We start from the raw sequence: 13,477 nt of genomic DNA on the forward strand, positions 1-13,477 counted from the left end.
AACTATTGAGGAATGCAAAAAATAAACATTAGTCTTAGGACCACACAACCTACGCCCTTGTCCAAACCCCAGATTTTTGCAAAAGTTAACACCAAACCTGAATTTTGGTAGGTCTGCTGGTGACCATAACCTGCTTCTATAGTCTCACAGGCCCATTAGAATCTTTTTTCAGTTAACCATTCATCATTCGTACTAACAGTAGAAGCACAAAAACATCTCCTGTCTATACGAGGTGATAGGCGAAATTCTTTCTGACATGGGTCTCTGAAAAACATTCACACAAGACCCTCACAATATTTTGGGGTCTGCCTAGGTCCCTGCTCTTAGCCACCAACCAACACAGACTGCTACACACCCCCTTCCTTTGAGCTGTGCCCTTTCATGCACCATGGGTTCAGGACCAGCCACCATGAACCTCGTCTCGAGGCCTGGTTCCAGAAGAGGAAACCGGTGACCCGCATCCAGGCAAGGGAAAGAATGCACAGACACTTTTTTTTGAATAATTAGCACCATTGAAGAAAATTACACTGTGACTGAGGACAGAAAAACAGATTCACTAATGACCAGAGACATTAGTGAGGGCAGTCAGGTCATGTCCTTTGAAAATATTAGACAAAAGAACTATATTAGTTTTGACTCTACTTCAAAAAGGACAATTTTACAATTAAATGGGTTTGAATTGTACGTATTGACTAGGGATGGGAATCGAAATCCGATTCCAATTCGGAACCGGTTCCTAGTGTTTCGAGGCCTCGACATCACAATGAAAAAGCCTTAACGATCCCTTTAACGAGTCCTGAAGACGCATATTGCGACGTGACTGTCTTGTTGTCCAGACGCATCAAACAAGCATGGCGCAAAAAGCCACCGGCTCCAAAGTTTGGCTACACTTCACCAGGAAAGAGGGTGAAAATGAAAGGTTATGATGGTTTAGCACAAGCATTGCAGCCGTAACCATAACAATGACAGCACGTACAATCAAACGCTCGAAAGTGTGTCTTCACGTCACGAGGAAAAATTACAACAAAACGACTTGCAATCATTGGGCAAGTAGGGAAGGTGGCGATAACTGCATCGGGAGGGAATAGACTGCACTGTCCTCACCGAGACAGCTATCCAGCTAGCTAAACTCCGAAATGACGATACAGAAGACGTTGGTATAATTTGCTGACTTTATTCAACCATCACTTGAAGAGTGAAACTAAAAATAGAAATGAAACAAATCAATTTCGTCCCCAATAACAAACAGGTGTGCGTCAACGTAAATCAGCGATGATTAGCTGCTAATTCAGTAATAACAAAACAGTTAGCATGTGTTCGCTAGCATTAGCACATCGTTCAATCTACTACACAACTGGATTTAAGTGTCCGATCGCGAGCGGAAACACATAACAACAACAAAAAAGATGATACATACAGGTGTTGCCTCTGTAGATATTTTACAAGCATTAACAAAGAACGTAGGGTCGTAGCAGTGCTTCCCTCTCTCACTAACTCGCTCACTCGCTTGGATGCAGCATTTCTTCTTTTTCGCGAAGAAGCACACTCTTCTTCGCGTGAGGAAGCGCGAGGGCGCCCCCACTGGAGCGTGAAAGCACCATAAAAACTAAAAGGCATGCATTTCGATATACTGGTAAATAATACACTTTAACAGGGGTCCCCAAACTACGGCCCGGCATTTGGTCCGGCCCCCTGAACAATACCAGAGAGCATTTTGATTTTTTGATTTTTTTTTCTCAATAATGTTATTTATTTTCTAGCCTTTTTCTGTGAAGAACTCAGAGAGGGTTATTTGGTTATTATCTATTTGATTAATAATGTTATTATTATTAATTATTATTATATTATAATTTTCATTTTATTTACTTTTGTTCCGTGAAATATCCAGAAAGGGTTATTTGATTGTGGCTTTCTGAAAAACAAAAATTTTTTACATTTAGGCACTCCTGCAATCGTCACACTTTTTCTGTTACAAACTGACCCCGGCCCCTCATCAGAGAAGGGAAAAGTTATGCGGCCCTCACTGGAAAAAGTTTGGGGACCCTTGCAAGTTTAACACATATTGCTAACGGCAGACCAACGAACTATATGCCAATATATACCAATATTTTTCATTTCTATCAGAAAAATGTTTCAGTAAAATGTTACACATTCTTGTGCATTTGCCACTTATTGCCACAGTTAATATTGAGGCTTTGGGCCTCTTTTGACCTTGTTGTGAGTTTGTAAGGTTGTGACTTCTGATCAAACCAACTCAATGCCAATCAAAACGTTTGTTCTTCTTTATCCCCAAATTAGAATCGATAAGAGAATCGATAAAGAATTGCTCGTTAAGCAATATCGATAATGGAATCGGAATCGTAAAAATCCTATCAATTCCCATCCCTAGTATTGACATACTCAAAATTACTACAACCGCTCGGTTCCTTCCACTGGCAAACTCAGAACCTAGAGGAAACAAGAAATTTGCAAATTATTCATGTAATTAATAAGCTCTGAGGCAAAAATGAAAAAATCAAGCTCCAATGATCAATGCAAATAAACCCCTATACAGTCATGTGAAAATAATAGGACACCCTTTGGTAGCCTGCGTGTTTTCTGACATATTTGGTCATATGGATATTTACCGTAATTTCCCGAATATAAGGCACACCCGTGTATAAAGCGCACCCCAAATTTACTTGTAAAATCTAGGGTAAATTATTGTACCCGTGTATAACGTGCACCCTAATTTTAGCACCAATAAATAGAAGAATAATAAGAAAACAGAGCTTGTGTACAGATACAGAAATGTCATTTTACTGACTGGTAAAACACAGCACAAACATAGCACATTGGTAGTTTAAAACATTACCGTAAACTGACAATATGTGGGGTAATAATATGATCTGACAACTTCTTCGATTTACCAGAATCCAGGAGAAAACAAAACAGATGTGACTTTTCTTTTAAAGGCTGCTATATAACTTGCTCGTTTCATCATGATGAAATAAATGTTTCTTCAATGGACTGATACAGTAAAATAAAAGTGGTGATTTAGGTCGAAAATCAGAAGAGCGCATTGCTGTTGATTAGAATGTAACAATAAGAACTATTGTTATTTGGATTTGAGTTTCCTGAGGGACAGATATATTGACAGACACAGAAAGTCTGTGTTGTGTTACTTTTGTTACGGTCCGAGTTGCGCAGCAGCAATAAACGTTGACTCAAATGAGTTCAAGAAACTAAATTATGTGCTTTATGAAGAGTGAAAAAAGGAGAATTTAACACAGACGAAATCATTCGACCAATCAGAGTGAAGTATTACCATGTAGCGAGTTATAACAGAATTCACCGGCGGAACTTATGTTGGCACGTTGTATAGTTCCTAGGGGGAGGTATTTTGTTCAGGGAACTCCTCCTCCCTAGCTCGCCACGACCGAAACAAAATGGTGACTTCTCGTACCGCAATGGTCGGCAACGGATCGCCGCATACGTTTCTTCAACACAACATGGCCGTGTCAATTAAAAAAAAAATCGTTTTTTATTTTTATATATATATATATATATATATATATATATATATATATATATATATATATATATATATATATATATATATATATATATATATATTTGTCTCAATCCCTGTACCAGTGTATAATGCCGTGATTTTACAAGTTGATTTTGAGGGAAAAAAGTGCACGTTATATTCGGGAAATTACGGTAATATATTTTTTAACACTCTTGAGGGATTCAAATAATAGAACTGAACAATTTAAACTGAAAAAAAGATTTAATGACTTTCCGTAAAATGTAATTTTAAATAAATGCAATTTTTTTTTAGGAATAAATTAGGACACCCCCACATTCAATCCCACTTAAAATGGCTAAAAATCACACACAGGTGTATCACATCAGGTGCACATGATTAGAACAACATTACTCAGTGTTTTGAAGGAGGCTTGCCTTATTTGGACATTTAGTTTGGTGTGCCACTGACTGTTGAAGTGAGAGAAAACACCATGGCGAGATCAAATGAGCTGTCTGAGGCCTTCAGAAAGAATATTGTAGATGCTTATGAGTCTGGTAAGGGATTTGAAAAGAATATATAATCAGCCATTCCACTGTCCGGAAAATAGTTTACAAGTGGACGACATTCAAAACAACTGCCAGCATGCCCAGGTCTGGCCGTCCAAGCAAGTTAACCCAGAGAGCAGACCACAAGATGCTAAAAGAAGTCTCCAAAAACCCTAAAATGTCATCACGGGACCTAGAGCTAGGATCTTTCTACTGTTGAAGTGAAAGTGCATGAATCTATAATCAGAAAGAGACTTCACAAGTTTAATCTTCATGGGAGGTGTGCAAGGAGAAAACCTTTACTCTCCGAGTGGAACATGAAGACCAGACTAAAGTTTGCCAGAGTGAATGTTAAAAAAGACAAGGAGTTCTGGAAAGATGGTCTTTGAACAGATGAATCTAAAATTGAATTATTTGGATACCAGAACAGAGGACATGTTTGGCATAAGCCCAATGCAGCATTCCAGGAAAAGAATCCCATTCCAATTGTGAAGCATGGAGGTGGAAGTGTCATAGTTTGGGGATGCTTTGTTACAGCAGGACCTAGCCAGCTGACCATCATAGAACCCACCATGAATTCTATCGTGTATCAGAGGGTGCTTGAGGAACATGTGAGATCATATATGAAAAATTAAAGCTGAAGCGAAACTGGACCCTGCAACATGACAATGACCCAAGGCATACCAGTAAATGTACCAAAGACTGACTGAAAAGGAAGAAATGAGTCCTGGAATGGCAGAGTCAAAGCCCAGATCTTAATCCCATTGGGATGCTGTGGGATGACTTGAAACGGGCTGTACATGCAAGAAACCCCTCAAACATCTCACAGCGTTGAGGAGTGGGGCAAACTTTCTTTAGATCAATGTCAAAGACCTGAAGATGGCTACAAAAAGCGTCTCACTGAAGTCATTTCAGCCAAAGGGGGTAACACTAGCTATTAGATGGTAGGGTGTTTTTTCCTCAGTTAGAATATGCATCTTTGTTGATATATTTGGTTTACTGCATGGGTGTCCAAACCTGTCCTCAAGGGCCGCTGTGGGTCCTGGTTTTTGTTCCTACCAATCGAACACAGACAGTTTAACCAATGAAGTTTGTGCGAAAACAAGCAGCACCTGCCTGCAATCAACGCATTAGTCTTGTGAGACACCACATTGGTGAAAAGATGTCGTCTTGTTTTGTAGGAATGAAATCCAGCACCCACTGCGGCCCTATGTGGAATAGTTTGGACACTACTGGTTTACTGAGGAAAACAATGTTATTTTTTGTTATTTACCTTAAATTAACTTCTCCAGAGATGAAGAAAAACAAGATCAGACATTGATATGTGAACGTTTCTTAATAAAGAAGTGAATATTTAAATAAGGTGTCCTAATTTTTTCACATGACTACCTACTCCTACCTTACGCCATACTTTCTAGTATTACAAACTTATCAATCTCTACCACTTATACGCACTCTAAAATGAACACAGAGTCAATACCGAAAAGATAAAGGTTCAGTGTTAAAAAATTGCTATTGCAGAGTTGAGTAGTTATCAACTCTAATTTGAAGATATCCCCTATGCCCATCTTTTAATGTGACATTGCAAACAGTATACATAGCCGACTTGTGTTCAGAAAGGTTTTGACCTAAACTGAATGAACAGCTAAGCCTGAACCCCAGGCTCAGATTAATAGGTCAACTTAAACAGAAGCTAATGAGGCCTACCAACACTTTACATACCACTGATGTTTACAAAAAAAGCAAGTTTGAGGGGTCATGTCTGTGAAATGGGGAGGTGTTTAGCGCAGGTGAAAAAAAGGACATGGAAAAGTTTAAAAGGTTATTCAAAGACACACCAATGTAATAGTGACAACATAAAACTAAACTAAAGAGAGAGAAAAATGAATTTATGATTTTTAATTCAAGAACAAAAGACAAGAAGTGCTAACAATGTGTTATTTGCTCTAAGACTTACCCAGTGTGTATTATAGATTTGAGCCGAAAATTATGTCACCAATAGTATTAGAATATATCAGAAAAGCTACTAAAATTGTTTTCGGTATCAGTCTGAAACAATTACCGACCAACAAAATGGCCTTCAAATAGATATGATGACATAAGCAAAACCACTGTTTCATTACTGTTTGAATCTGACGGAGGCACTTTTAAATGTGGTTTCAAATCTCACATAGGCTATGTTTTTTGGAATGCGACTGCAGTCTGAATTCATGCGACAATGACGTTCATGCAAAAGGTGAAATAGCAAGAGGATGACCTCAGAGGTGGATAAAGTAGCCAAAAATTTGACTCAACTAACTGTAGCGTTACTTCAACATAAAATTACTCAAGTACAAGTAAAAAGTAGTCATCCAAAAATTGACTCAAGTACAAGTAAAAAAGTATACTGCTTATAGTGTATGGTTTTTTCCCCCTCAATACAACATCATCTACTAGTATATGAACAGTTATTATTTTACTATACTATAACCTACTATGAACATATTTGGCCCCCCAAAAAAAACAAACTACCCAAAAATAATCGAATTCCGCCAAAAAAAAATCTACAGAAATGAAACATTGACTATCCAAAGAGCATAAGTGCCCTCTAGTGGAGTAAAACATATTTCATACCATGAAATTAATCATATCTCTGGTTTTCCGTGGTCTGGTTTTCCGTGCTTTAAAAACATAAGACTGAACTGGCCAGCGTGATCATTTGTTTTCTGACTACAAGACTGTGTGTGGTCATGTGACTGTAATGTACGTCTTATTTGTATAATAGTCCAATGTCGTTTTCATCAACAATGACGATAATGAAAATATTTCGTCAACGAACAATTTCTTTATGACAATGACCCAAGGACGAGCTAACAACGTGGCGTGGGAGACTACAACATAACGAGACAAATGCCAGTATTTGTCTGACGGGATGAGAACGAGACGAAAATGCAACTTAGTTTCTGTGATACGGTCACAATCCATGAAATTTTCAAATTGTACGTGGAGTACATCAGCTAGCATCGTAGCAGTGTTTGGGTCGTGTCACTCATTTGAGATGTGCTGCGCCGCTCCCTCACTCTCCTCATCAGAGTTTAGGTGTTTCAACTAGAGGTCGGCCAACATATCGTGCCGATATATTGAGTTTTTTTTCAACATCGACCATCAAAAAAAAAAAAAGATTTTGATCAGGCATCTGTGTGGGCAATTGTGGCCGCCGCTGACTGCCAGTAGGACCCCGGAAGGACCCTGCGGCAGGTAGAAAGCAGGCTGCTACAGGAAGCTTCAGGCTTGCCTGTTTTGTAAATATTGTAAGATTTTTATCTTGCATGACAGAATATGCAAGTTACTTTAGCTTTTTAAGGTGTTCACTGAGTGATCTTTACGCTCTAAATGTAACTTACAGCGTAGCATTCGCGTTAGCCTTAGCAGGGCGAGCATCCTCTTAAACTCTCACTTGTTTACATCTTATCATGATGTCCTTGTGTGTTTAACTGAAAATATTTTACTGTTCACGCTGAGTGTGTATAATCATAAGAAGAAGTGCTGCGTTCATTGGTTTGGTAGCAGTAAACTGAATTAATCCTGAAGTCTCAGGTCATCATTGTAACTTTGAAGCCGTTGAAGCATTTCTCTTTAAAACTGCCTTTATAATCTACTGGCTTTGAAAACAAAAGTATATCGGCCTCAAGTATTGGCTTACAAAACTGCTTTGGATATTGACATTGGCATTTGAAAATCCAAGATTGGTCAACCTCTAGTCTAAAGCTAAACTGTGCTCCATCTTGCTTATTAGGAAACACGGTGAGATTTGTTTTCTGATCTTGGCAAGAGAGAATATGCAATGCTGCTTTAGCCTTTAAAGGTCTGTGCTGAGCTACTTGGTATGATATAGGGACACGATAATTATTGGTCCAATAATTATTAGTTCGATAATAGGAATTATGACATCATCCCAATAAATACAATAACATTATTAATAGGCCCGATAATATACAGTACAATATTTTTGGCACTGTGTCGGTGGATTGGGATGTGTGCGTTCGTTTCCACTCCTGTTTTGCCAGTTCAATGTATCAGTGACTGTATGTGGTGTAGGAAGAGGGAGCTGTGCAACAAATCAAGCGCTCCCTTCTGTGACGTAACGCTCAAACGACGGCAGTCTGTAGCATGGCGTCGGTAGTGTGAAATTTTTTCAAGTTGTCAGTGAAAAAGGCTTCACTCGCAATTTGTAACAAATGCAAAGCCGAAGTTCCACGAGGAGGGAAAAAAGTGTCGAGCTACAACACATTTTAATAAGCCACTTAAAAGATGACAATGGCTTCGATGGTGTTTTAAAAGAGTATGAGGACACGCGAGCTGCAAATGAAGCTCCCCATCCAATTCCATAGCCAGCTAAGAAAGCCGGGGTTGTAACATTTAACGAGGCCTTTGAAAAGTTTCGCAAAGATGACCGAGGGCTATTGCGATCACAAATATGATCACAACCAACCCTTTTCCCTCGTCGAAGACATACAATTCAGGCAGCTACTTTGGAGCCCAGGTTAGTCATTCCAAGCCAAATGTTTACCAGCAAAGTATGATGAGATTGCCACACGCTTCCATACTTCGATCGGCAACTATGCACGGCATGCAAGTTTCACCACGGACATACGGACATGTAATGTTACTCCTCTCAGCAAGTGGCCGGACAAGGATTTAGTACTGTGCAGAGACCTCATGCTTTAATGAAAATGGGTTCACTCACTGGCATTTATAATGATTGTTATAAGGCAAGCCATTAATCCTTTTTGTTCTACCATACTTTTGATAATGAGGAGTGAGTGGTGAACCTTACTATGTAATGTTTGCATTTTACAGTGTAAGTTATACGTTAGTGAGATATTGAGAGGCCTTTTGGGTATTGATTGGCTTGCTTTCCTATAATTAACAGGTTAAAAAAGTAATAGTCTCCTCTCCTGTAGCACCAAATGTTTTTATTTTGATGACAAAGCACAATACCTGTTGGGTTTATGTTTTAGTTCAGTGCTCATTGTTCAGGGAACACCTTTTCAATGACATTGAATTGATTGTCATTGACTCAAATTATATTTATTTGAAAAAATAAATATTGGCACTTTATTTAAAGTCGAGACTTTTCTTGTCTTTGTTTTGTTCATTATAATAATGTTCATGTCATCATGAAAAATCTGGTTAGGCCAAAGGCAAATCTATTTTGATTCCACCACTAGTTTTTTTAACCTGCGGGTGTTCAAAAACTCAGGTAAATATACATTTAAAAATTATATATTTATTATCGGTTATCGATATCGGCTTTGAGGAGCAGGAAGTTATCGATATCTGTTTCAAAAAACGGATATCGTGCACCCCTGGTAAATGAGCAATTACTGGGAAATACTGAGTACTTGCAGCTTCTGGCTAGAATTTAAGAAAAAAAAACAGACTTCCCAGTGAATAACGCTTGAACAACATTTTTGATTACATACAGTTCGTGGCTTCCCGGTTGGTGTAATTGAACATGATGTACCGCTTTTCCTGCTGAGTGTGCATTATCATCACTAAGTTTGTGTTCTCCTTGTAGACGCTACAGTAAGTGCTCGTCTATGTTCATTGGAAATTGTTGGAAAACGTTTGGACACATGCACACATACTAGATTTATGTTCCCCAATTAAATGCATTGTCCTGCAGCTTCTGTTTTTACTCACCTCAAAGACAAGCTTGATACAGTGTTTATTTTACAACCCAGATGGGAAAATGCGCTTTATTTTCCCTCACTGTCTTTCCTAAATGATGTGGCCATGTGAGTAAAAAGTTTAGAAATTAGGTGCGTGCGTATGTGTGTGTGACCAAGTGTACACAACCACTATATAAGTAACACCAACACCAACATATACTGATATGTAGATAATTTTGGATCAAAAAATAGCTTGCAAGGTAAAAACGTGTTGGCACATCTGCTATAAATGTTACAAAGAACAGCCCAAGCTGAGAATCTGAAAACAGAGCCTCTCGACTCTAAGGTAGACATGACCACCACTACTCCAACATTTTGCCAACTTTACCTGTCTTAAGTCGATAAAAGCCAGTTGCAATGTGTCTCCTTGGAAGCCTGGGACTGGCTCGGAGCTCGCAAACACTGAAAAAAAAGAGACATTTAAATAGAAGTGAAATAACTATAATCAGGAACAGACTGTGAACACAAATTGTGTGTCAAATTAAGTGCTGTTACTGCACTGTTAACAATAGGCTTAAAATGCTAAAATGTTACCTGGTCATACCATGGTCAGTACTTGAAGTTTATTTGTAGGGCGGCAACTAACGATTATTCGAATGATTAATTAATCTTATAAATGTCAAGACTTGTTTCAATTACCTTCACAATTGAACTTGAAGTTGTTCTAAGCATGTTGTAAGTAACAATGAAGACAAAATGGATGACTATTTCCTTAAAAAAAAAAATATTACAGCTTCCTAACTTAACTGTAGTCTGCAACTATCCTCTTTTAAGTACATAAAACTTGTTAATCCAAATCAAATTTCAAAGCACACTCTCTTGTATGACAAAATAAAGTTTGAACATGAGTGTGTGTAGAAAGGAGACTCTAAGCTATTATGTGAATGGGTTTATGTATGTGGTTTCTTTATAAAAATAAGTGAGACAACTTTACTATCTAACAGTACTTTAAGTGCAAATATGCTTCTCCAACAACACAAAAACACTCTTAAAACACTGATTAGCATAATCGCTAACAAGCTTAGCGCTCCGTGCTAAGGAGTAACGTCTCCTCAACAAAAAATACAAACAATAATTGGCTTCATTTAATACTCAACTCTGACGGAGGAAAACTGGATCTAACGACTCAAAAGACAATCTAACTCACTTCGTAATATTACTGTTTTAATTCAGCAACCCGTCCTGACTGCAGCAGTGAACTCTCTCTCTCTCTCTCTCTCTTGTTCTGATGAGTGGCGCGTACGCACCGCCTGCCTCATATCACACACAAACAAGGACCTAAACTTGACTGCTCATGACTGGCAAAAATCGATTATCAAATTATTTGGCAACTAATTTATTAATCTATTTTAATTGATTAGTTATTTCATATTAATGAATAATACATGGAAGTCATGCATACATTATAACCATAGACTAATTTTCATCGTTTTTTTTTTTTTTTTTTTTTAATGGAATTAGTATACATCGCAGCATTTTCCTGTACTCACATTCACACTGAATGACATCTAGGTTGAATTGCTGAATCGCGCCCATGCTGATCTGCTTCAGTTCTGTGTCCAGCAGCATCTGCATCAGGGATGTGGACAGATGCTTGCAAGCTGACATACAAGCTGTCTGGGCCACTTTACCCTATAAAGAAAGTAACAGAGGAAGGGAGAGAAAAGATGAGGCAATGACAAAGAAAAAATGGGGATTGTGTATGTCAAGAGGACAGGGGATTGTAGAGTCGTTGGAAGGGTGAACATGTATAAATAGAGATAATGACGAAAATATAAAATGCCATGAAGGAGCATGATGGGGTACAAAGTACACACAAAATGATTCAACATGTAAAACAATATATGAGTAGCGTAAAAACAATCAAAACAGTAGAGCAAACTATATACAATTAAAACTAACAGCCTCAGCCATTTATGGGGTATCTTGAGGTGAGGGAGAAAGGTAGAGTTGGAGCTTTTAGTTCTCAGCGGGAGAGACCCAAGGCTGTAGATTTGCATAGGGACTACAGGTTAAAGTTCCAGCCAATATTTTGGAAAGTGAAATAGTCCTTGCCAATATTTTTGTCATTTTTTAGAATGATGTACTGAAAATTCCGCACCTGAAAACCTTTGGGCAAAATGCGACTAAAGATGTGGTTTCGTTCCGAACTGCTTTTAATTTTTTGACCATATATCGTTTCTGACACTAGAAGTTGCTTTGGTATAAACGAAAAGCTTGGTAGCATGCACTTCTCTAAGAGTAGACTGGAGTGGTGAATGTGGGTGTGTTGAATTACTGTAGCCACATGCAAGTAATGTTGGTTGCATGCACAACTAGATGGTACTTTAAAGGCCACTCCAAGAAAACTCTTTCAAAAATGATCCCTTCCATTACAATCGGGGAAGCAAAAGAACACCAAAATATAATACAAGTAGTGAAAATAAAGTACCAAGGGGGTGTTTGTAAACCAATAACAGATTATTGGTACCGTAATTTCCGGACTACAAGCCGCTTTTTTCCCCTCAGTTTGGGTCCTGCGGCGTGTGCAATGATGCGGCCAATTTGTGTATTTTTCTGACGGTCGCCAGGGGCGCTCGAGCATGGAATGTGGGAGTGAGACATGTGGAATATATGTGTCGAGGAAGACGCTAGTTTGCACTATTACCGGTAGTTTAACTTTGTGCGTTGTGCATGAATAGAGGTGGCGGACCCTCGTCTTTGTGCATGAATGAGTAGAATTGGCAGACCTGCATCATGGAAAATAATGCTAGAAGAAATTAAATTGGGCATCTGAGTTGTATGGGAAGCTTTGATGACGAGCGGCGAGAGATCGTTTGCCAAGACTCGCCGCATGCGAAGAGCAGCTTTTGCACAGGTTTGCCGGGGGAGCCTGGCAGCTTGAAGCGCGAGGAGGACGGCACAGGCTGGGAGTGAATTTGCCTCATTACGGGAGACATTGAAGGCGACAGCGAAGGAGAGACTGAGGTGCGTGGCGAAGTGCATCTGAGCGTCTTCATATTCGACACTGAGGGTGAAGACTTCCATGGTTTGAATGCACAGGAGGAAGATGAAGATTCCTAACAAAGACTTTTATGTTTTTATTAACCAGCACAATTAGTGCTGCACCGCCATGCTGATGCTAAGTAACTTCCGTGCCGCTGCTATATAACTGCTGTGTTTGCCGGCGCTGTTTGGAACGAAAAGTTAAGGTGTGTTATTAAAATTTTGAAAACTGTGTATTTCTTTGTCAATGTCTCTTGTTACTAAGTGGGCACACGCGGCTTATAGGCAAGAGAGGCTTATGTATGTACAAAATGGTTTTTCCTTTAAAAATGTACTGGGTGAGGCTTGTAATCAGGGGCGCCCAATAGTCCAGAAATTACGGTAGTAGTATTTTAAACATGCTTTTTACTGTACAGTGGTCAAGCTAAATATGTAATTTTGTGTCATTTAATGTTGTGCATTGTTAAAATGTCAGTACCAAATTAATATTATCAATTAAATATGTTTGTAAATCTATGTGTTAAACACTATTCTAAATAAATACATAAATGCCACACTCACAACCACCATTGGGAAGTGCTTTGAAAGACTGGTCATAGCACAATTGCAGAGCTGACTACCACCCATACAGGACCCATAACAGTTTTCTACCGCAGCAGTAGATAGCAACAGATGAAAAGGTCTCCGTGGCTCTGCACTGTGCTCACAATTGACAACAG

General features: G+C 38.8%; 1 protein-coding gene across 4 annotated transcripts in view; it reads right to left on the minus strand.

Annotated features, from left to right (window-relative positions):
* exoc6 (exocyst complex component 6) overlaps nt 1-13,477 on the minus strand; it is a 116,213-nt gene that overhangs the window by 24,633 nt on the left and 78,103 nt on the right. For all 4 annotated transcript variants that reach the window (XM_057825481.1, XM_057825480.1, XM_057825483.1 and 1 more), the window contains 2 exons: nt 11,264-11,405; nt 10,102-10,175 (listed from right to left, as the gene is read on the minus strand). In XM_057825481.1, coding sequence (XP_057681464.1) covers nt 10,102-10,175; nt 11,264-11,405 — 216 coding nt within the window. The remainder of the gene's footprint in view (nt 1-10,101; nt 10,176-11,263; nt 11,406-13,477) is intronic.

The sequence above is a fragment of the Corythoichthys intestinalis genome, chromosome 21 (assembly GCF_030265065.1).
Source record: "Corythoichthys intestinalis isolate RoL2023-P3 chromosome 21, ASM3026506v1, whole genome shotgun sequence".
Classification (NCBI taxonomy): domain Eukaryota; kingdom Metazoa; phylum Chordata; class Actinopteri; order Syngnathiformes; family Syngnathidae; genus Corythoichthys; species Corythoichthys intestinalis.